Source organism: Oxyura jamaicensis, chromosome 2, assembly GCF_011077185.1.
Source record: "Oxyura jamaicensis isolate SHBP4307 breed ruddy duck chromosome 2, BPBGC_Ojam_1.0, whole genome shotgun sequence".
In the NCBI taxonomy this organism is placed as follows: domain Eukaryota; kingdom Metazoa; phylum Chordata; class Aves; order Anseriformes; family Anatidae; genus Oxyura; species Oxyura jamaicensis.
This window is the reverse complement of record NC_048894.1, coordinates 78,289,235-78,313,973: the sequence shown is the minus strand read 5'-3', so window position 1 is coordinate 78,313,973 and position 24,739 is coordinate 78,289,235. Positions and strand designations below refer to the sequence as shown.

The following is a 24,739-nucleotide window of genomic DNA, read 5'->3' as shown; positions in this document are numbered from 1 at the left end:
GCTCGGCTATGCCCCAACCACACTGGAAGGGCAGCCTCCAGTATGACCATATGGTCAATGTTTTGGGCTTCCTCCAACCTTCTGCCCAGATCAGCGCTATGCTAGCAGCATACTGACAACACACTTGGTGGCATAGCGCTCCACTACGTGCCTGTGGTCCCTACAGAAAGCATGCTCCATGCAACCACTCCAACTTCAAGGGCAAATCTCTTTGACACCACACATACAAAGAGTGTCGAATCAAACAAAATCTCAGAACTGTAGCATGGTTAATCATTAGCAGATGTGCCGAGGCACTGTTCCTTCATTTTCTCCTTCAGCGAGAAAATGAGCATTCAATGTAATTTTGCACACAGCCCTTTCTCTTGATAATAAGAATACCAATAGCCAGATTGTATGCAACACTTTTCATCACATTTCAAAACCCTTCACAAAAGCAGTCAATAACACTTGCTCTGTTTTTTGAATAACAAAGTATAGAAACTTCAAGTTTCCCAAAACTGTACATGGAATAGAGTTCAAACCTCCTGAGTCCCAGTCAGTTGGCTATCAGGCCTACAGAAATTATACTACTAGATAGAACCTAAGCCTCTGAAGAGTATCTGTTAGACCTGCTTGTTAAGAAGTCAGACTAGAAGTCTACTGTGGGAAGTAATTATAATAGGATATTTGAATATAATTTTCTCAAAGGCAACCTGCAACAGAAAAGGCATGGAAAGAATTCTGTCTTTAAAAATGTGTATTTCTTATGGTTGTTTCACACCCCAAAATTTAATTTTTGTTTGCCTTGAATGCCTCTTTAATTTTGTCTGCATCATATTGGGAGAAAAACAGCCCTCGGTAACAGACTATCATTAATTCATATTAATCATGGAATAGTGCTGTTGTGAGACTTATTACAGGCTGACTCCCAAAATAGTTTTTATCACCATTTTAATTAAAACTGGTTTCAAAGAACAAGGTAGCAAAAAAGGTCAGGCTAGAAAAGGTGTTGGAACCACTGGGAATTGTTTTCCATAATATTTTTTACATAGTCTATACCATATAAAGAGCTAAAAATAGAAATGTGTGATTTTTTTTTCAAGTCAATAGTTTATGAAATTTCCATTCTTTCCCCACAACTAATCCACCTGTGTAAGACGGATTGTGACTCTGTATCAAGAAAATGTATGTCTCAGTGTACTAACTCATTAATGTTGAGAATGAGGTGATCTTCATTAAAGAAAGGTCCAGTCTCTAGCCCTTCAGCAAAACCACTAACTTTTGAAAATAAGTATTCCATATGACAAGATCCTTTTCAACTCTGTTGCCTTCAGTTTTAAAACTTTCCTAAGACATGACAGAACAAACTAAGTGCTCCGTTGGTCAGACAGTAAATGGCTTATGTACAGTTAGAGTGAAATCTGAGGGAGGTCACATCTTCTGCCTAGTGTATGTTACACAGAGCTCAGTCTGGCTGACTGCCTGCTCTTCAAACCAACAGTGCCCTTACAGTGTGTTACCACACGTGGCCTCAAGAACCTGCTTCATAAAGATTCTCAAAAGGTATAATTACAATGCTTGATTTCAGTAAATTATGATGTTTTTCTAGCCATTCAGCACCAGGTGTTTTGTTTTTTCTTTTTGCTGGGATAGGCCAATATCACTGCACCAGCATCGACTGCTTAATAGCTAGGCCAAAATAGTTTGGATTTTGTGCCCTCCTTTTTCAGAAAATAACATTCCTGCAGATCTGTAGGAAAGTTTCTTACAGATTGTAAATTTGCAGCATTCACATGTGAGGAAAATATCTGGAAAAACAATTTGTTATTAGAGATTACTTTATCTGTGCTTGACTGTTTGCTTGGTATAAAATTTTATCCAGGCAAAAGCAATCTGTTCTATTTCTTCTTAAGTGTCAGTTTACTTGGAAGCAATATTCTGTCTGTGTGACCTATACGAAAGGGGAGATTGCTACTCTAACCACGTTAAAAAAACTAGGAATAAAATGCAAAGGCGAAACTAATGGTGCAAGCTTAGGCCAAAAGAAGGGCCCAGAGGAAAGATGCATTTAAAAATGCAGTTGATGGTGTTGTACATAAAATGTAACACAATTGTTAGCTTATGAAGATGAAATGAGTAGTGGTAACAACCCTGCTTTCCTTTTAAGCTGAAGTTATTTTTCACTACCCAGACACCTCATTTCACAGGAAGTTTGCTGTGATGAGATATGCATATAAAGTATACTACAGATGCTTTCAGCAGGGCAGATCGTAGCCAACACAAGACATTATAGCTTCACTCTGGGTGCTAACCCGTGTTGAAAAAGTATCCATTATCCTCTGCATAAAGTTGGTCACAGGCCAGATAAATGGACCATGGCAGATAGTCATGGGATAGAATAATACATTGTGGGACACAGTGCTCATGTCCGCTGGACTGTATCGTATTACTGTTCCTCAATGCGATGTTAAAACAGCCAAATGTTTTTAGTGCTCCACTTAAAATTAGAGCTTTTATTTCCTGAGGAACTCAGTGTTACTCAATGACATTCATGTCAGCGGAGCGCTGAACTGAGCAATACTCCAAAGGTAAGCAAAATTGTGAAGAAATAGGTCTATGCTGTTGCAATAAACAGCAAATGAATCATCAATTGAGCAGTATTAATATTATAGTAAATTCATTCACTCAGAATCTTGTCAGGACACTTTTGTGAAATCACCCATCAGTCACTGGCTAAGGCTGAGGATGAACGACAAATTAAAGATTTTATTACGCCCTAGACATACTTTTACTCATTTTACTTTAATTCCACTGTTATGTGAACCATCTGGTTTGCCTTTAATGATTTATAGTCAAATAAAACCCGTCCAGTTTTTTCCTTCCCCCCTCCTCCACCCCGCAAGTGTCCTGGCCCAAATTACTAACATGGCTGCCTGAAAACAGCCAGGGCCTAATTCCTCCAGCAAGAAACACAAATAGATGTTTAAAATGAATGCAGGACTGCAGTGTTAGCTACCTGTATGTGACATCATGCTCATTGTCACATACCTAAGTAATTTTAAAAGAGGATTTTTTTTTGTTGAAAGTAGCCACAATCTGAAGCAGCCTCGCTTTCCCCAGTGTCACAGTGGCAGAGGCCCCCAAAAGCATCAAGGGCAGTGACAAGTGTCTCCTCAGCATGACAGAAAGGAAAAGGTAGGTGAAAGCTGTGCACAATGCATTTGTACTGTGAGCATTGTGTGTGTGTGTGTGAGTGAATATATTTACAGTATTTGTGTTCATCTCCAATACATAGGATTGCTTAACTTTAAAGCAAAGCTCCATGAAAATTTTACCAGGTTTTCAAAAATGGAATCAGACACATGCAACACAAATAGGAATTATTTCAGCAGAGTATGTGGGGAGAAATTAAAGGAGTCTTTCATGTACTTTTATAGTAAGACTATAAATTGAAACGGCATGAAAGCAGCAGATCAAATTGGCATTAAGTTGTGCGACTTATTAATGTCTATCTTTGGTACTGCAAAGTGCAAGAGCTGTACTCCAAAATGTTGGCAGCACGCTGGTAAGAAGCAGCGTTAGTGTGTTCTAAAACAGGTGGGGGGCAGGCAGGGCCCGTCCGGTGGGGAGCTGGAGCCCGGCCCTGCTGCAGCCTCAGTGGGGCAGGGACTGGCGGCCATGGTGCTGCCGAGGGCCCTCGGCCTGGTCAGGGACTGGTGGAGCCCTTTTGGGGCCCTTTACTATTCACGCTAAATCCACCTTGATACAAAATTGTTTGAAACAGCAGCATCTAAACTTTGTAATGAAAGTGAGGTCCCACATATTGTAGTAGGTTAAGATTAAGCTCTGTCTCTTTTTTTTTTTTTTTTTTTTTTTGGTGTGTGTTAAAATGGAATGCATTAGAGAGAGGCAGCTTTCCAGCACACATTGTAATGAGGTTTCACTGAGAATGTACTTTTATAGCTGTGGTAATTAAATTCCAAAAAAATGAAATTTCAGTCCATGGATATTTTCCTGAGAGAAATAACATCCCTCCTCTACCTCACTCTATAACACTGATTTAAGCATCGTAGTTAATCTCATTCAGGAAGTGGCTTTAGGTTATGTAAGACAGCTGTAAATTGCAGTTTAGCTCCCAGTAATGTCATATCACTGGTTATGATACCTGGCAATTCAGTGGGCTAGGCAGTTTTACATCCGTCCTACAGACCAAGTTCTGGTTCCTGTTGTGAATATAACCCCCAGCTCCCTGAATTTCAGAGCAGTTCCTGGAATTCTACGAAGACACAAGCCAATTAACCTTGGGATGTACACACTGAACCATCAACCTACAATTATCCAGAAATAAACTGCCTCATCTCTTATTGTTCGTGTTTATTAGAAGAACTTGCTATTCTGGAGTTGCTGTGGTCACATTTTTTTCCCCTAGCACAATAATGAAATAGAGACCAATTATTAAAGTAGCAAGTAGGCAGTTGGAAACAAAGAGAATCACTGGTTTACACTTGGCAGCATTCACAGCAATGATTTCACTCCAAATTGAGTAGATCCAAACAGCAGAGTCTTGTCTAGTACTGAACAAATTCAACGACATGTATTGCTTGAGGTTACACAGTGCGATGCTACAGCATTCAGAAAAACTAAAGCACTCAAAATACTGTAATACCATAATATTGCACACTCTTTCTATTTCAGAATAATAACCCCCTTGTTCCTCCTGGTGCTTTCTATCCCTGTAACATCAACCAACCTTGTAAATTAATATCATAATCAACACCATTAATATCATCAAATAATCATCCCAAAAGCTTTTACTCCACTTGGTGACTCTGTGTTAAAAGGAAAAAAGCATTTTTTTGTACGTTAGGTAATAAGTACTTATGTATATTTTGCTGAAACTTACTTATTTGCTTCCTAATGCCCAAAAAAGTACCTGCCAAACACTGAATGTATTCCATATACCTACAAATTCATACACTCTGTCACGTATCATCAGGGCAAATGCTTACAGAAATCATTTATTTTAAGCCATAAAAGAGATTAATTTTTTTTTTTTTTTTTTTTTTTTCTAAAAAGATACTCCACAAGATCCACAAGGAGATCCAGCATCACCAGAAACGAGAGGTTTCCTGGGGATGTGTGTGCCATTTTCTTATGGCTTCAGTTATGCAAAGCTCTGGTTCCTTTCATGGTTCACATAACCACCTCCTTCCGATTCACCCCTTAGGCAAAGCATCCTGCTCTGCCTCCTATCAGTTAGCCCACTGCATGGTTTTTCATACATCCTGCTCCAGCCATGTCCTCCAAACCTCTTGCCTGCAAAATGCTAAGCTTCTTCTCATATCCCCTAAATCCTGGCTGGAAAAAGTCAGAATGTGCTGCATATTTACGGCACAGCCAGCTGACCAAACAGTCAAGGCACAATGTAGATTTCTTGGCTTCATGCAGCTACTGTTCTTCCAAACTGTTTAGGAGATGAATGGTTTCAACACCTTTACTCCTCTATAAAACTTAAGTGGAAGTGGTTAATGGACTTAACATTATTTAAAAAGGACAGTGAACAGAGACTGTGGCTGGAACACTGAGGATACTTGTCTGCTTAGGTCACATCTCTGGATGGTTATGTTAAGAGGTAGGTACCTACCTTTGAATTATATCATTATTTCAAAAATTTAACTTAAATTTCTGGTGAAAATGGGAGGATGCTAAAAAAGAATTCAGAAGAGAATAGGAGAAGGTGTTTAGAGAACTGTAAGAAGTGATTCCATTCTTACACAAAGCAATTTGAAGATTATATGAACATTTATACTCTACAGCCTCAAAAGAGGTGGGGGAGCAGCAGTTTGAAGTAAGATTCAAACACTGTCATTTCCAAGGAAAATAAACGAACCAAACTAAAAGTATTGACAAGCTGAAAAGAGAAATGCAAACAGACTCGACCTTACCAGAGCACAGCACCATCATTCCAGATGTGCAGCTGCCAGAAAGAGCTCCTCCACGCAGGGGCTTTATTTAGACTGTTATGACAGGTGCTTGAAGTAGATAACCACTTTTTTATATCTCCTCACTAACCCAAGATCTGCTTTCCTAAGCAATCCAGCAATCTGGAGCACCTCCCCTGTGAAGAAAGGCTGAGAGTGCTGGGGCTGTTCAGCCTGGAGAAGAGAAGGTTCCGGAGAGACCTCGTTGCAGCCTTTCAGTACTTAAAGGGGGTTTATAAAAATGATGAAGAGCAGCTTTTGCTCAGGCAGATAATGATAGGACAAGGAGGAATGGTTTTAAATGGGAAGAAGAGAGATTTAGATTAGAGGTTAGGAGGAAATTCTTCACTCAGAGGGCGGTGAGGCCCTGGCATAGGCTGCCCAGAGAAGCTGTGGATGCCCCATCCCTGGAGGTGTTCAAGGCCAGGCTGGATGCGGCCCTGGGCAACCTGGTCTGGTGGGTGGCAGCCCTGCCCATGGCAGGGGGGTTGGAATTGGATGATCTTTAAGGTCTCTTCCAACCAAAGCCGTTCTATGATTCTATGATCTTCATTGTTCATCACTTTCTTGACCTTACAGATGTTACAGTTTTACAGAGTACTTGAATTAGTCTATTGTAGTGATTAGTTTACTATAATAAGTATAGTTACTATATTACAGTTAATGCAATAAACCTCATATGGCTCAGTGTGACTGGTTCCTGAGTGTTTGAATTTGTTAATGCAGTTCTAACTTCCTTGCTTCCCACCCCGCCTAGGGAAGAGAAATGTATGACAGGTACACAGTACCTATTTGAAGAAATCACTGCTCTGATGATTAGAAAAATCTTGTTTCCCAGATTAGCTTTGTTCTCGTGCCAAGATTGTTTTTCTGTTTTAAGGACCTCCTCCCACATTCATATAGTCTTCCTCTTCCAGCATTTAAAGATAAGAATCCCTTATGCTCGCAGTACTTTTCTTTGCTAGGCTAACAGCCTATATGTATTATTCTCTTGCAAAATGGGCACTTTTCAGTCCTCAGATGGAATCCTGTTTACAGTCATAGTCTCTCATTTTCGAGTCAAGTGGTTTCCAAGAACAGTCAGTGAAGAAAAGGCCAGATATGAAGGACTGATGTTCCTAATAGTTTTTCTGTAATTAGTCCATTTTTATTGTCTTTCCTTCTGTATGAGCGGATGCAGGTTTTTAAACAGTGATGTTAGTATTTTCCTATCTTTATTACAAATGAGTAGGTACATTTGCCATTTTCATTGCCATATTGAACTAGCTTCTTCCTGTCATCCCAGGACTGACTAAAAGACTCAGGTTTTTCCCCTTTTCTTACCGTTTCTAATTTATGACCATTCATTGTGTATTTGATTTTTTTTCCCCAACTCCTCTTTCATGAACATTGCATTTCTATCTGTTTCTGTTCCTTCCTTTTAAAATCATCTTTTTCTTTCTGTGAGATATTCTGATCAGTGGTAAAGGATACGATACGGTACTAACATCAGGTGTGCAAATATTAAACCCGTAATAAATTAATGAAACAGAACTGAAGAATTACTAAGGTTATATGAGATTTCTCGGGATATTGGTTTGTTTGGAGTTATTTGAAAATACACTATATCTTATTTGTATTGTGCTTACTTTTTTTTTTTTAATGCTATAAAGAGTAGTATAGCAAATCCAGAAATACTTTAAACCCTAAGATGTTCAGCTGTGGAATCCTATTGATAAAATAATATAAAACGGGCTATGTTTATATATATATATATATATATATAATGTAAAAATTGAAATATAAACCAGAAGTTCTGTAAAGAATTCAAAGTCCAGTACTTGGACTCAAGTCCAAGATGCAACTGAAGAGCTTTATCAAGAGGCAAAGGTAAAACAAAAATGCCCCCTAGGCCCCCTTTAACCTAGGTACTGGTCCTTAGCTCTAACCCTGAGGATTTTACAAGATAAGCATGCCATGCGTTTAAAGGAGAAAAAAATGCTAAGATTGCACCCACAGCAAATGGGGAAAAAAAGCTAGCTGTCAGATACCAGCATTCAGTAACAGTAGAAGCATCTGCAAAAAGATTGTGCTGAGACTGAGAACTATAGGAGGAATAAAAAGACACCTAGAAAAACCAAAACAACAACAGCAAAAAATCCCACACCAGGGTAATGGTATCTATCTGCTTCTTGAGAGTATCAAAATCTCAGCGGTAGTCCTCATTCACTCTCAAAAGCAGGAGCGCCAATCCATTCTCTGTAATGATGCTGAGAAGCTAAAAACGGTATTGTGCTTCTGAACAGCTTCAGGAAATGAATGGACCGAGAAGCATTAAGAACATTTCAAGATTCAGAAGCAAACAGCTCCTTGAAAGGCAAACTGGGAGTAAAAGATGGTGGCATCTGATTTCAAAACAAACAAACAAAACGTAGAAAAGGCCCTGTGCTAAGAGTATAGGCTGCTGGGATGGGAAAAAAAAAAAAAAAAAAGAAAAAAAAAAAAAGAAAAAAAAAGGTAAGAAATAGAGTATAAAGGGGATTGGAATGAGTATTTATGATTTGACCAGGGACAAGAGACAAAGTGCTCTCACTTTGGACCCTCCAGACTTGCACCCTCCAGGCAGGTTGGAAGGCTCTTTTCATTCTGCTTTTGTGAGGACTGTATGTGAGACGGCATGGCCTGAGATAGACCTGCACGATAATTTGGCTGATGTTGTGATCCTTGGCTTGTGGGACAGGCTGCCCAAAGAGTAGTCAGGAACCTGCTGTCCTCTTTAAAACATGCAAAACTAAGATTAAACATCCATACTGTGGTGACTCATGCTTTTATTACACACCCTTCAAAATCACAAATGGGTTTTCTAACCTGAAGTGCAAACATGCAGCCACAGCTAATCAGCTTTGCAGAAAATCAATTGGGAAGTGTCAGTCCTTTCAACGTTGCCTAGGGCCTATCAACTCTTTCCCTCTTGGGTTCCCCAGCTGCTGCTGCTCTTCAATGGGATTAAACAGGGACAATGACACAGGAGCTTTTGTCCTGCACTGCAGTACATCAAACCGGGAAGGTCTCTTATGCTGTCAGTCGCTCCCTCTAGGAGCAACTTGTTATCTCATCTTAATGATTATTTAACAAGGCTGCAAACTAGGTAAAGGTGTCTCCATATTCTCTTGAGCCGATAGCTGCTCAGCTTTTCTGTGGTAATGCAGTGTTATTTGTTCCTCTTGCTGTTATCTCTAACAGCAATTATAACTGTAAATGATAAATTCACAGTTATGACAGACAAGTAAGTCTTACATAGTTAATAAGGCAGGCTGTGTCCAAGTCTGATCCTCTCTATACATAAGGGCCCTTGAATTTCATGTTTTCACTAAACTTCTTGCTTTTCTTTGAATTACCTGATAACCATAAGAAAGAGATCCAGCCTCATGCTGTAGGCACTGAAGAACTCAAAGCCATTACACCTCTGAGAAAGTGATTTCTCTCACTTAATATACAAACATGCGCATTTGTTGTAAACTGATACAGCAGTTGGGTTTCATTATGCCGTTGCCCTCTCCAGCTAAACAGCAGTGATCATAACAAAACAGCAGTGTACGGACTTCACGAATTACCCGTACAAAAGATATGGTTGTTAACCAGATCTCAGTTCCTTATGGAAGGCCAAAGCTGTTTGAAAAAATGTTTTTATACTTTTTGCTCCGTCCGTTTCAGCATCTGGCATTTCTTTGTCATAGTGACTATCAGCCCTTTTTTGCCATTCTTTTTCGAGTGTGTATTGGAAACAGTACCTGATAGACAGGAGGACTTGTTTTAGCTGAAGCATCAGTATTCACTTAGGAAAAAGCACGAAGGACGTAGCCACCCCTAGCTGCATACCCTAGCTCAGGTACGAAGAATACTCTCTTGCATGTGTATCTGAGCAGAACATTAGGAGAGATTAAAAATTACTTTATTACCCAGTGTGTACACTTCAGTGGTCAGCAATGAAAATTCAGTCCTTTGAAGCCTTGAAAGCCATAAAGAGCTGTACAAGTCATTTTGTTATAGGAGACGGACTTGCTCATCACTGCAGGTTTGCCCCCATAACTGCATAGTCAGTCACTGGATTCGAGTGTGTCTTAAGGACTAAACAGCAAGGTTAGTTTGAGGCATAACTGGTGATTTGCTTGGTATAAAAAAATAACAAGTGAAGTGCATGTAAATGCATCTCTTTGACAAAAACACAAGGTATGCAAGGGAAAGGTAGGCTTGTAGTTGAAAATACTGGACTTGCAGGTTTTAATATTGTCTCTGTCACAGTCTTACTGTCTGATGTTAGATCATTTTTTGATGCTTCTGCGTTCTTCCTGCAGTAAAATGTGGGTTGTTAACAATGCTTGGTTCTGTACATAATGCTTATAGCATGATTTGAAAGTCTTAGTTGTAATTTGCTCTATGTTAGCTTATAGAAAGACTGAAGAAACTGAAATAAAGCAAGGGAAATACTGTGGCTTTGCCAAAGCCTGCTGCATTTAGCGAATGGGTTGTTGTCCTATTCCTAATCCGGCCGCAACACTACAAAATGTAATTGCTCTCAGGTGCTTGTTCTCCACCAGCTGAAGGTCATCACACATTAGTTAAGGGAAGGGGTAGATGAGGGAGGTTCTGCACTCTCGGGCTGGCTATATGAGCTCAGATAACATCTGGAGGTGTCTTAAAACTTATGACTTTGTGCTGAAGTGAAAATAAGTGCGTGTTTTTTCTTCTACTGGGTGAGTGGTGGAGTTAAGGAAAATTAAGTGCCTAACTTGTAATGAGTTTCAGTGGGAGTGAGAGACCCTGAAGAAAGGGATGCCTCCACAGAAGTCTCTTGCCTGAATCCCCATTTTTTTTCAATGAGAATTGCAAATACAATTCAAGAGCACCTACTTTCCTTGTAGCTTTTTTTTCAAGTCAGAGCAAAATAGTTCCCATATCCTGACATCCTTGTATATCTCAAAGACAGGTGTGTGCACAGGAGAAGATACCTACAGCATAGTTAATGTACCTTCACTCTTTAACTTTATTAAATAATACATTGGCTACGTTGCATTTCCATTTTTGCAAGAAAAGGTACTCACTGAGCCAGAAGACATGTATATATGTGTGTATATATATATATATACTACATATATACGTGTATATATATGTAGTCTTTTTAAAATTACACAGGAAAAAGGTATCATAAGAGTTTGTGTGTATAGCCATTTTATGGCCGAATACTTTTGTGGGTTGATCTGTGTCTTTGAAGATCTCCAGCTGACTTTTATGAGACTTCTATCCTGTACTGCATTACTCAGTCAGAAAGGGAACTCAAATAATAGTAGCTGATGACAACAGGTATCTAGTGAAATTAGTTTTTTTTTTTTTTTTCTTCAAAAAAAGAGTACTTTCTACAAACATGCACCTTGGTAACTAATAATTTGTCTCAGTATATGTCCCTTAATGTCTAAATTACTTGATTAGAATAGTTAGTGAAATCAGTCTGTATTATACGTCCAGCTTTGATTGCCTTCGGTATCTCAGGAAATTTACCCAGGGCTTACTCTTTATGAGAGGTCAAAATTACCCATTTAACTGAAAAGTGTTTTTCTCAGACTTACACACTTTAAAAAATGTCCCTAAATCACTGGCAAATAAAGCACCTTAACTTTAATATTATATCAGCCCTGATCTTTCTTTGTGGCAATAACATGGATTCATAAAGTTAGATGAAGAAATACATTTTTAATGCAGTAAAAATCTCTATTCTTTGGGGAGGGGTGGGGAGGAGTGAGTAGATATCACTTAATGATGAACTAGGGAAGAAAAAAAAAATAAAATACTTGGCCTAATATCCAGAAATGTTTTTATTGGGATGTAGTTGAATAAAACATCAGGCTTCTTCAGTAAGTAACAGCTTCTTACTACTCCCTGATGGATGTGCATGAAAGCAAATGCTCATCCTTTGCTTACTGACAAAGGTGACCCCTTGATTTTCTGAGCTGTACTTAATGCTGCCAATCAAATCCAGAGGTATGCGTATGAATTTTATATGCTAGGTGAAAGCGTGTGTGGCAGGGTGGAAAGTAGGGAGTGGAGAAGCGAGAATATAGACGAACACTCAAACAAAGGAGAAGCCACATTCTCATTTAAATGAAGATCTAACAAGAAGGAAATAAATTCATATCCACAGGTTTAGTAGAGTCTTTAATCTGTTTGCATGCCTGGCTCATCTAGGGCCGTAATTCAGAAAGTGAAGAAAGGAAAAATATCTCCATGCTGTCATGTTTCCCAACTTTGTTTCTGATGTTTGTGTTGTGTAAACAGAGAATTAAGGAGTTGTGTGAGACAATTGAAAAGGCCGCATATATAAATCTTGACAGGGCTCTCTTGAGGAAGGCTGCTCGACCAAGAGTTTGCTTATGGGAAATCTTTGCCAAGGCTTTCATTAAGTAGATTCTTTTTTCAAAGGAGCATCAACTAGGACACAAGGGGTAGCTCACGTGGCTCATACGCTGCAATAGAAGGATGAAGGTCCTTAAGGAAGGCCAGGCCAGGAAGGTGGATTAACAAAAGATCAGCTCAGGTGGATGGAGCTTTGCTTTGGAACAGGTGACAAATCACTCAAGAGCTTGCAGATAAAAGGACGGATCACCACAAGTGATATCATGGTAGGCATCCACTACAGACTGCCTGCTCAAAGAAACCAAGTATATGAAGGCTTCTTTAGACAGATGGAGGAAGCTGTATGACTGCAGGCTATGGTACTCGTGAGGGACTTTAATCATTCCGATGCCTGCTGGAAAGGCAATATGGCTGTGTGCAAGCAATCCAGGTTTCTGCAAAGTGCCGTAAGACAATTTCTTCACACAAGTGATTGGTGAGTTGACCAGGGGATGCACTATGTTGGATGTGTGCAGAAAGACAAACTGCTCGAGGATGTGAAAGTGCAGTTTGCCCTCGGGTCTCATAGGTCCTTGAGCTTATCAGCAAATTCTGGTGAGGTGATGCATTACAGAGCAGATGAAAATAAACAAATAAATAAAAATAAAAATGAAAAACAATAAAGACCTTTTAAACAAATCAGACAAACTCAGGTCCATGGGATAATATAGGATGCATCAAAGGGTGGTGAAGGAATGTTTTCTTTCTGTAATATTTTAAAAGCCGTAGTGATTGAGGAAGGTTCCTGATTTCTGAAAACAGGGAAAGTGACACCCATTTTAAAGAAGGATGAGAAGGAGCTGGAATGAGAGGCTGGCCAGCTATACCTCAGTCCCAGGGAGAAAATTGCTTGGAAGCTAAACCTAGGCACGTGAAGAAAAACAAGGTGCTTGGGAGCAACCAATGTGGATTTAGCAATGGCAAATCGCTTTACCAACCCGTTTCCCTTCCATGATGACATGGATGGCACAGTGGGCAACTAGGGAGCAGAGGATATTACATGACTTCAGTAAAGCCTTTGTCACAGTATTTTGATAGACAAATTGGTGAGACATAGATTGCATAAACAGAAAATAAAGTGTGTGGAAAATTGTCTGGATAGCCAAGCTCAAAGGGTTGACATCTGTGGTTAGAAGTCCAGCTGGTGGCTGATTACTCGTGGTGTTCCTCAGAGGGTGGCACTGGGGGTCAGTACTGCTTAGTGACTTTACTAACACCTCAAATGATGGAATGCACTCTCAGCAATTTTGCAAATCATAAAAAATTTGAGGTTGGTTGCGTGGAGAGCTGTCAATATTGGGAAGGTAGAGGTGCTATTTGGAAGGACATCAGCAGCCTGGAGAAATGGAGTGATAGAAGCTTCATGAAGTTCAGCACAGGCAAAGGCAAAAAGTCCTGTGTCTGTGCTGGACTAATCCCTTGCAGCAGTACAGGCCGAATAGAAAACATCTTTGCAGGGAAGGATCTGGGTGTTTCATTTCAAAAATCTGAAAATGAATCAGCAGTATGTCCTTGCTGAGAAGAAAGCCAGCTATACGCTGGTTTCTTTTAGAGGTAGTGTGGCCCATGGATAGAGGGCATAGATCTTTCTCCTCCGTTCAGGGCTTGTGAGAATGCAAGTGGAGCACTGCATCTAGTTTTGTGCCTCCTCTGTAAAAGAAAGACCTTGACTCACTGCAGGGAGTCTACAGAAGGGTCACCAAGAGGGTTAGGAAGTCTGAGTGTGTGATGTATGAAGAGAGGAGGAATGAATGTTTTTGTTTAGGTTTAAGAAGAGAAGGCTTACTGTTGTTTACAGCTACATAATGGGGCAGTGTAGAGAAGACGAAGCTAGAGAAGATGGAGGATGAAAGGCAGTAGACAGAAGCTGCAATGAGGGAAACTCTGGTTAAATATTAGGCAAAAAAATGAAAGGATAGATGGCTAAACACTGATGAAGGTGTGGAATCTCTGTCCTTGGAGATACTCAGAACTTGACGAAGCCCTGAGCAACCTGCTATAAATGGACCTGCTTTGAGCAGGGGGTTCAACCAGATGGCTTCTAAGGGTTTCTTCCAACCTGCATTATTCTGTGATTCTGTCAGGAGTGATAATCAGTCCTCAGCAATTCAGATCCAACACGGCTGGTCTACGAATGAGGGCTGATTTTGACTGGAGAGCCTGGAATCCTTTTGGTGAGAACATTTGTGTCTGTGCTCTCCAAATTGCTACCTAGTATTTGTGGAATAAAAATATCTTAAGAACATGTGATTGATATGATCCAATCAGTCTAGATCATCTAAAAGTAGTTTTACAGAAAATGTTTTCTATAGGTAAATCAGAGGTATTTGCATGAGGTGGGTTTGTCAGGGTGAATTGTGTAGATCCTGACGGGCTTTGTTACTGGAAGTAGCATGAGGCTCAAGCTCACACCAGTTTACAATCATGAATATCCATGCAAGAGTTGTTATGCACAGGGCATTAACTCTCCGTCTGCAACACCCCTAGAGGTTGTTATTCCCTGCGTGTACAGGACATTCTGCGAGGGATTTTAGCAGTTGTAAGCAGCATTAACTCTGCTTTAAGCAACTGACCTGAAATGTGTAAAACCACAGAAAGAGCATGGAGTGGAAAGAAGCTGTGAACGCTCTGACACCTCTCTTTGCATGCCCTTTAACTCCTCTGTTGGTGCCCGAGTCAGCTGGATTACAAGGGCTGCTATGTAGGAGGAACCCTGTCATAGAGCCAAAGGTACAGTGATATGGTTTGGTTCTGTCTTTTAGGGAGATTTTAACCTCTTATTGATGATCACATGATGCTAAACACAGAAGGTACACACATCACTTGACTTGACTGATGCAGCCTTCCAACATGAAGATACAGTAGGTGCAAAGATGACAAACATGCTAAAGAAGACAGAATGATGATTATGAAGCTGTGCAGGGCAGTAAAACCTTCTTTGTTCAGACAGATGTCTAGTGGTAAAATAGTACTTGATGTTTCGCAAAGAGACAAAATAAGAAGTAGTGCCAGGTAGACAATATTGCTATACAGAGGTGCCACTCCAGCTGGGCTCTTCTGGAGTCCTGCTCTGTACAACATGGCATGTGGCAGCTGGGGATAGAAGGGCTGCAGTCTTCTTTGGATGATATAACCCCAGAATAAACAACTCTGAAAATAAAACAGTAGGAATGATAGATCCAGAATAAACATTTGCTGTTAAGTTTCTCCCCTTCTCCTGTAACGTATGGGTTAGCTCTCAGCTCACTCAGTATTTTCTCTACAAAATCTGTTGTTCTTGGTGGTGGTATATACTTTTTGGGGGTGAAAGAAAAAAATAAGAAAAAAAGGAGAAAGGATTGATATTTTTCCTTTCTCCCCTCCTTCCAGAGTGTGATTCTTACCTTTCCTTCATCTGCCGCCTCAGACTTTGATACTAAGTACAAGCTTCACTGAACCCTGAAGAATTTGCAAGTGCATGCGAAGAAGGTTTGTTTCACCCCATTAATGGTGAAAGCAAGCCACGGTCTGCATTAACGCATACGGATCAGCAGTAGCTATTCACATCACAACACATTTTCACGTTGTGTTCTGAAATGCTATGCTGACTGGCCACAGCTCTGAATCTGCTGCTGCCCCACTGTGAACCTCTGTTCACCAGCAAGAGAAACAGCAGCGAAAGCAAGGGGAGTCACAGAGGATAAGAGTTTCATTTAATAAAGAGATTTCTCTAAGCTTTATGGTTTAATATTTTCAGTGAGCCAACTCTAAATAATGAATGGTGGAATAACCATGGATCTTTGTCTTGAGCCTGAAATAAGGGATTTTTTTAGCTGTTGCTGCCCTGCAAATTCCATATTCGTGACATTGCAGCTTTATAGTGAGGACTTTGCTATGTAAACAAATAGGAAAATGGTATTCACAGCTCCAAAGACCAGTGATCTAAGTAACCCCCAAAATCGTGTGAACTTCACCTGCGGTCCGTCTGTGGGGAGAAAGATGAATGTGTTGAGCTATTTTTCTATAGCTAGAAGTCTAAGGGCACACAGTTCAAGAAAACAGGCAGATTGCTGGCAAGGGGAGGAGGGGTTGATCTGTGAAAAGATGTGGCTCCAGATGTAAGCACTGGGTCATTAGCATACGGAAAACAAACTTGTAAAGTTCAGGGCACAAAATATGAAAAATAAGTTTTTTTCATTTCTTTTTGTTTCTCGAGCGAGAGAGAAATACTGGCTTGAGGGTCCCAGAATTTGCTTGCCTTGGCTTCTCAGGGTAGAATGGGAAGAAGGGGAGGAGGTTATGTAGCGTTACATTGTAAGTACCGTCGTGTGCCATAAAGGAGGAAATGTGCTATGTTTGAGACAGATGGTTGTAAGGCTCTAATACTGTGCAATGTATTTGGGCATAAGGATGATGCCAAGTAGATTCACAATTATGAGGACCGTAAACATTAAACATGCTTTGTTTCCTTGCTTTCATTTTCTGAATAACATCCTTGCTCATCCCACCCATTTCTCATTATCTCCTTTCTCAGTCCCCATACGACAGCTTAAAGTCTGCAAGCTGCTTCTGGATTCGCATCCTGGGCCTCTAACCTCTCAACTGTCCCTCATTTCAGAGTTATCTCTATTCCACAGGGACCGACAGTATAGAGGACTTCTATCAGCGCCAGTAAATCTTTCAAAGAGGAGTATAAGACAAGTGTGCGCGTGTGTGTGTGCAATTCAATATAGGAATGAAGGGCAGTTGGGAAAGTCAAGTGGTGGGACATAAAATATGAATGATGGATGAGGAATAAAGCAAGTGCAGATGTGCCACGGCATTTGTTCCACGTTTTACAAGGAAGACACGTATTCAGCCTGCTGAGGCACGAGGCAGGTGGGGGCTGAGAACTCTTGATTTTTTTATTATTATATATATATATATATATATATTTTTATCATGGTTTAGAGAGTTCTGATTTTTAGCATAGGTCACTTAACCTCCCTGTATGCCAGTTTCCTCATTTTTATAATGCTGGTGCTAACGCTTCTTTCACCACAGCGTTTAACATACCATTGCAAGTAACTAGTATGGGTACTCGTAAAGGACCCCGTGACTTTCTTGTCGGGAGCAAGGGCAGGAGTTTCACCAGCGGTCCACAAACGCCCTATGCCCTGCTAAAAGAAAAGTGGCTTTGCAGAGCGTGGTGCTGGCAGCCATCAGTGCTCCCCGAGGACTCTGCTGCCCTCACACAGATGGCGTGCTGGAGGGAGGCTGCATCCAGAAAGGAGCAAAGCTTTAGTCCTCCTCCTCCTCCTGCGTGGTGTGCTCAAGTTTCATGTGCACATCTGGCTGTGAAAGAACAACGTTGAGGTCTTTCCAGGGACAGGGGTCCAGCATGGAGCCCTGTGTGCAGTCAGCTTGGCTGCTGCAACCCAGAGGATCTCTGATGGACAGTTTTGCTGTGAGCCCCTCCAAGACCAGGAATTGCTCAGCACCACTCAGAGACTGGCTCCTTTCTCCTGGAAGCAGAGCTCAGAATCTAGTCCTAAAGAAATGACATCCTGAACATCAAGAGAAATCTAAAACTGTTTCGAGTAGACTCGCTCAACAGGTAGAAGTCACAAATAGAAGTTTTAATTTTAGGCGTTGTAAAGATAACAAATGGTCACCGCGTTTGGAACAGGAAACTGAGGACATCAGGAATATATCACAGCATTAGTTTCAAGGTAGAGAAAGTAAATCCCGTTTGTTTTGTGATTTAGTATGTGACTTAGTCCCACTAACTCAGAGTGGTTTGGAAAGACTCTGCCTTTGGTTTGGTTTGATTCTGATGGTGCTTGCCTTCAGAACAGCTGCAGCCAGAAGTAAAATCAGGGAAAAGAAAGCAGAACAGCACTGGAAATTATACTGCGATATCCAGTGCATCCCTCCTCCTCAGAAGCAGGATCAATGGTACCTACAGCATTCCTGACAGAGGGGAGCCCATCCTTCCCAGTGGTTCTGTCGACACCAAATGAAAGGATTCTGGTTCTGCTGAGAGTGCTGCAGAATCCTTTCTGCTTTGCCAGGGCACATAGCGGCAGGACTTTGACTTTATTTTCCTTGAAAAACGGAGTTGTCAGCAAAGGTTGATTGTTTATGATGGGTGGTACAGGTAGAAACATCAGATAGCTTCCAGGCGAGCACACTGCTTGAATTATATGAACATCAGTAAGGCACAGGAAAAATGAAAAGTGTGTCTGGAAGTTTCCTTTTACTGTCAGACAGTGTGACAGAACCGCTCCACGGCTGTGCCTGCTGTTACCAGGAAAGCAAGTTGTTCCTTTCTACTGCAGGCAGCTAGAAGCAGTTTCTGGGTTAATGAGTAAGATTTAAGACTTGTTCAGATCTTTTCTTTAGTCTGAAAGGAAGAGGCACCCTATCCCTTTATGTAACAATGACTTGTAGGCTTGTGCTCTGACGAGACGACTCGGTGATGGATGCCAGTACATGGATTTTAAGCAGCCAGTGGAATAGCTCTGTAAAGACATCAGCTGCATACAAATGGCACCTATACCTTGGAGCCTGCAATTGTAACAGGGCAGATTTTTATTTTTATTTTTTTTCACTCTGTTGCCCAGTAATATCTGAAGACCTCTAGGGAACATAGCATATATTTTCATATACAGCTGTACTACCACTTCATCGTTTACCTGTGATTTAGAGCAACATTCACCCCAGCCCTTTAAAACTGTACAAAACAACCACTGGTACAACTAGATCTTTGTAAAAACCTAACTCAAGTGTTGCAGGTTTTTCTGGGTTGTAGTACTTGGCACTTCTCTACTTCGATGCTCATGTAATCTTTTTATTTTATTTTGGGATTGAGTCCCTGCCAAGTGCCATAATTCCTGAACCAGAAGAAAAGATATCTTCAGGTTAAAATGTCACCATGCCCATCAATCACACTTCAGTCAATGGCTGTGGCTCACAAGTTATTCAGCACTGCAATGAATAATTCCAGTCTAGAACCTCTGTACAAGTTCCTTATATTGTCCTGTCTGCAACTAACCAGGACTGGAGGTGTGAATTTCTATTCTTTTTAAAAGGATTTGTTTTGTGAATATACAGGAATGAAATTGAGGAATACAAGCACGGGATGATAAAATGGTGGCCCTGGTGTCAGTGCCACAGCATACGATCAGCTTGTATTGGTAACACCAGCAGTTTCTTGTGTCCAGGGTGACACGGCAGCGTATTTGGGCTGACAGTAAAATACACGTCAAACAAAACTCTTTGTAACAGTTCACAGTAGCCATGGGTACCAGAAAATGGCTATGTTGTTTCGGATATGCTTAGGTAATTATCTCCTAAAGGATGGAAGCAATTGGGTTCGTTGGATATAGAGTACACAGAGCACTGTGTACCGTAACTCATGATGCTTCAGCATTGCATTCAGTACTGCCCTGAGCTCTACCACTGCTTGATATCCTCAGAGGGATTACCCTTTTTATTATCTCAGACCTGAATGCATTCCTTCCCTTCTCTCCAAAACTATTATGATATAAACGTGGGTTTTGTAGCATAAACAGTTACCGGCTTTTACAACTGTAATTTGGGCAGTTATCGAAATAATGCTGTTGGAATCTTTTATGGCAGACATGTTGTGTCTCAAATTTTGGAACAGGTGTTTGAATTAAACAGATGTGAACAATGAACAGAAAAGACAAAAGCAAAAGCAGCCTAAAATATTTCTTTTTCTTGTAGCTTATGTCCATCTTTTTTATAATTCTGAAGTTAATTCCAACTAGCTTCAACCACTGAACACAAAGAACAGATAGATAGGACTGCTTATACAGTGAGACACAAGTACAATTCCCCTTTACTTAAATATATTGCTTCTGTTTTCAAAGACCTTCCTATTCATATTTCCTTATGATACGAGAATAAAAAGACGATAGCCAAATATTCGGACCGTTTTCAGTTCATATTTAAAGTTAACATTTTGTCCTCTGAGCTAAAATATGCTTCATAAACATGTTCATTATCCTCATTTGCCCACACCAATCAAGTTTAATTGCTCAGTTAAATTGCCTGGTTACCTCGATTTGGAGACATTCAGCTGTTTCTATCATTTATCCTCACACCAATACTCAACTTTCTCTAATAATAAATGGCTGCTCTTCCGTGCCTTTTGGCTAATTGTTCAATTACAAGGGTGTGAGCAGTTCTGGCATTTGAAAGACGTGTGAAAGGCCACTTGTGAACAGCCCAGGGACACAGAATCAATGACATTTATACATTATGTGTCATTTCTATGCTTTGTAATAGTAAGTGTATTATATTAAAGTACCAATAGACAGGAGAATAACTTTTTAAAATAACATCCACGTTTTTTCTCTCTCAGTGACTCCACTTCAAACTTTCTTGATTTTCTGGTCCAACTAGACCATTTTTAACTGTCTCAGCAAATTTATCCTGCAGGAATACTGCAGGAATATTTGCTCGCCTATCAGTCCCTCTGAAGTCAATGGATTCTGCTTGAATTCTGCAGCAGAAAGTATGGGGGACTTGGGACTGAGAAGGTTTAACGTCAGGATTTGCAATGGAAACGATGTGCTGCAGACAGACCCCACTGCCTCGACCCCCACAGGTAATCTGTGGAACAGAAGAGTGCGTGGAGGAGTGCTGTCTTCCAGTTTGTGTTCTATCTTTTTCCTTGACTCCCTGTTTCTTACCTGTTTGGGGTTTTGTTGTTGCTTTTTGTTTGCTCTCTCGTCTTCTGTTTTTATTGTGCTCTCTTTAGGTAACCTTTATTCCTGACTCCTATCCCCATTTGATTTCCCTTTGCCCCCAGTCTGTTTTGATTCCTCTTTGTAAAGTTTCCTCTCCATCCACCTCTGTCTTTCTACTTCTCCCCTCTTACTCTCTTCTGGCTTTTTTTCCTACCCTCTTATCTTCCCTTCTTCTCTCTGAGGACTTTCTGCCTTTGGCTTTTTTCCTGTAGATGGGGCTCAATGGTACTCTTCGTGAATGCTGATTATCCTGGTTGGAGCTCTATGAGTGTTACGCCAGCTGAGTAGCTCTTCATTTGAATCATGCCTTGCAGCCATTTAGTAGGAAAGGAGTGTCACATCCAACTTTGAGTGACAGCTGATTGGCAGGCAGGAAAAGCAGCCACCATCTCTCATGGGGATGCTCAGAAGCTTGTAGAGGGAGATAAAATGTCAAACCACTGTGATCTGTAGCCTTTGCTGAGAGGCTTGAAAGATCAAACTAGATCAGACACAATCCCGTTTTAGTTTGGAAAACTAAGCTGCATTGTTTCTACTTTGAATGTCATCATCAATAGCATAATTTCTATATTCTGCAAGAGAGACTCCTATAGACTGTGGCACCTTGGGCTGCGTAGACTCTCTAGGCTTACCACAAGTGCAGTCACTCTACAGTTCACACAAAGGTTGTTGCCTAGATGGGGGTCTGTGGCTCAGGGAGGTGGATATTCTCAGAACTGGGGTGGTAGATATATATGTATATATATATTTGCAGACCCTTTTCTAACTGTCAGCATGCTTTGAGCTTAGCAGTTTTCAGCTGCTTGTCACTGCTTAGTGTACAAGCCCAGTGTGCTTCAGCTCTTGGTAATAGCATGGCTTGTGGAGTGATGGTCATGTCACAGAGCACCACGAAACCTCATCAGAAGATGGCTGCAGTGTTGCTGTGTGCAGTGGGGAATAAGCAATGAAATGGTTGCCTTCTGTTGGGTAAAGTAAATCCCCACCAAAGTATGGGTGCTGTGAATCCCAGATATCTTGGACTAGACCCTCTTCAGGTATATATAGTTTGACACTACAAAGTTAAGGAGCATGAAGGAAAACACGTATTAAATTTTAAAGCTAGTAACTGGCCTAGACTGTCCGGTAATTGAGATGCATTATTTCCAGACAAAAACTATTAAAAACAAACAAAAAACAACTCTAAAAGAATTGTGTATTATTGGCTATAGGACTTGCAAGTTAAACTGGGAACTTTCTGTTGCGGATTACAATTTGAAGCTGAAGTGTACTAACCTTTCTGCTGAATTAATGTCCTCTGAAGCTGAGCAGATGGAATGAGAAGTGCATGCTGTAGCAGGCTTTGTTCTTACCTACTTGCTACTGCTGACTTTCTAACTCTTCTAAGATCAAAACATAGATGTGTCTAAAAGAATCTTACCTTGCCAACGTATTGGTAGTCAGTTCCTGTGTATTCCTCCAATAAAAAGAACTGATTCCACATCCAGCTCCTTTTGGAACGACTGAGTTCTCTCCTGCTGTTTCCAGACAATACCAAAACCTTTCCCTTGTCTGGAAAGCCACTAGTCCTTTTGGACAACGAAGTTAAGAAACTTTGGTGGGGCTGACCAGCCCAAAACAGCAGCCAGAAGCAATGGTAAGTTCTCATCACGGCAACACGAGAAGATCTAAACAGCAACTTTTTTCTTGTCCTCAAACTAACCTACTTTACTGCACTGAATCCAATCTCATGCCGTCTTCCTTCTTTAAATAGTTTTTGCAGTCTCAAAGGATCTCTGAAAAGAAAAATAATAACACTGTAAGTATTTTCAAAGGTATTTAACATTCGTAATTACAGCAAGCAAGTCCAAAAAGTAGAAGAGTAAAAGCGATCATTGAAAAGTAGGGCTATTCCTGGTTCAGAACATTGCAGGTGGTCCTTTAAGTAACTCGAGTTAATCTATGTTGAGTTGGAAGAGGTAGTCTTGATTTTGTTGTTGTTGTTGTTGTTGTTTTTTGTTTTGTTTTTGTTTTTTTCCTTTGCCTCCATTTACTTCCATTCATGGACTAAGGCAAACCAGGCAATTCTTTTTTTTTTTTTTTTTTTTTTTTTTTTTTTTTTTTTTTTTATGGTCTGGACTTTGGGATATAACTGACTAATTTCTGACCAGAGATCTTGATGACCAGAGATCTTACTTTACTATGTTGAAGAAAGATGAGCAAGAATGCACACTCTTCTGAGGAAGCATTTTGGTTGCTATAGTTATGGACTAAAAATAACTCCAGAATATTCCCCTAAAATTTAAGGAATGTTGCCTTTAACTTCATTTAAGAAGGGTCAGGTAAACAAGTTAGTGAAATATATGTATGTATTTGTCAATATGTCCCACACGCTAGGCCTGTTTAATACTATGTAGGAGATTAAGTGGACATTTTGGTTTCATTATTTACCTACTGCCTGAGTTTTATGCTGAGTTTTGAATCTTTAAATACATAGTTATATATGTACATGTTTTCACTAATTACTTATAAAAAACAGCTCGTTCATCTCTGTGGGCTCTTATTAGCTACCATTTCCTATTATTAATATTAAATATCTGTGCAGCTACAAAATAAATATGAAAATGATCCCCATCTCAGCACACCGCATGATTTTCGTCCTGAAAAAAGCCATACATACAGTGCTACAGCTCGGTGTTGACAGTTCTGTTTTAAAGCAATTGAAAGCTTTTATTCACAAAGAAGAAATGATATCAGATAACCAAATGCCTAATGATCAGCTCTGGAACATTTTATAATCTGAAGAAATCAGAATTAGTTGACGGAAACATTCTACAACATATAAGAGCACTTTTCATAAACACTTTGTTCAATTTTTTAGTCCAAACAGATCCATACTCTTGAAGGAGGTTCATTTGCTTGATTTTCATTTTGTTTTGCACAGATGCTCTTTGGAAAAGTTTTTTCAATATCCTGATCAAAAAATATAGATCATTCTGAACCAGCTCAAAATTCAACACAGCAGCTCGCAATGTTTGTAAATACAATTGTTGAACAGCAATCTGACTTCAACAAGAGATTTGTTTTATTTTATAAGTATTTAATGTGTCCCTATTTGGATCATATTCTACATCAAAGATCATTTTTAAGCTATATTTTATGTTTGTTGTTGTTGTTGTTGTTGTTTTTTAAAGGTGTAAATCAGGCAGAGTTTAGCCTCTGAGCTACACTGATGGAGTTAAAGCATTTACAATGCCTCGGGTTAGCCACTCTTCTGGTTGTCACTGTTCTTAGTAATAAATTGTATAAAATAACCTCAAGTCTCTTACGGTTCCTCTTAGTAAATCATTTTCTATAAAGAAATACCACTTAGCTTTTAGATGGATAGTACGTAATGGAACAGGGCTGTTCAAACAATATCTTTTTACCGCTTCACAAAGTAAAATAGGGTAAGAAAATAACTTCTGGTTGGGAAGGAGTCTTTTTCTATTTAATACTAAGAGGAGGAGTGGAAAAGGCACAATTAAATCCAAAGTGGAGAGAAGGGAAGGCACCTAGCGAGCTCTCACTAGCACAGGTGAGTCTTATGTAGGCAGGAACAGCACTGCCCTGCAGGTCTGGGGGCTCTGAGTG

At 40.2% G+C, this 24,739-nt stretch overlaps 1 protein-coding gene across 2 annotated transcripts in view; it reads right to left on the bottom strand.

Moving 5' to 3' along the window:
- The window catches only part of LOC118161255 (cadherin-6), a 99,474-nt gene that overhangs the window by 24,985 nt on the left and 49,750 nt on the right, over positions 1 to 24,739 (bottom strand). For both annotated transcript variants that reach the window (XM_035316403.1, XM_035316404.1), the window contains exon 2: positions 22,548 to 22,902. In XM_035316403.1, coding sequence (XP_035172294.1) covers positions 22,548 to 22,775 — 228 coding nt within the window. In that variant the 5' untranslated portion in view covers positions 22,776 to 22,902. The remainder of the gene's footprint in view (positions 1 to 22,547; positions 22,903 to 24,739) is intronic.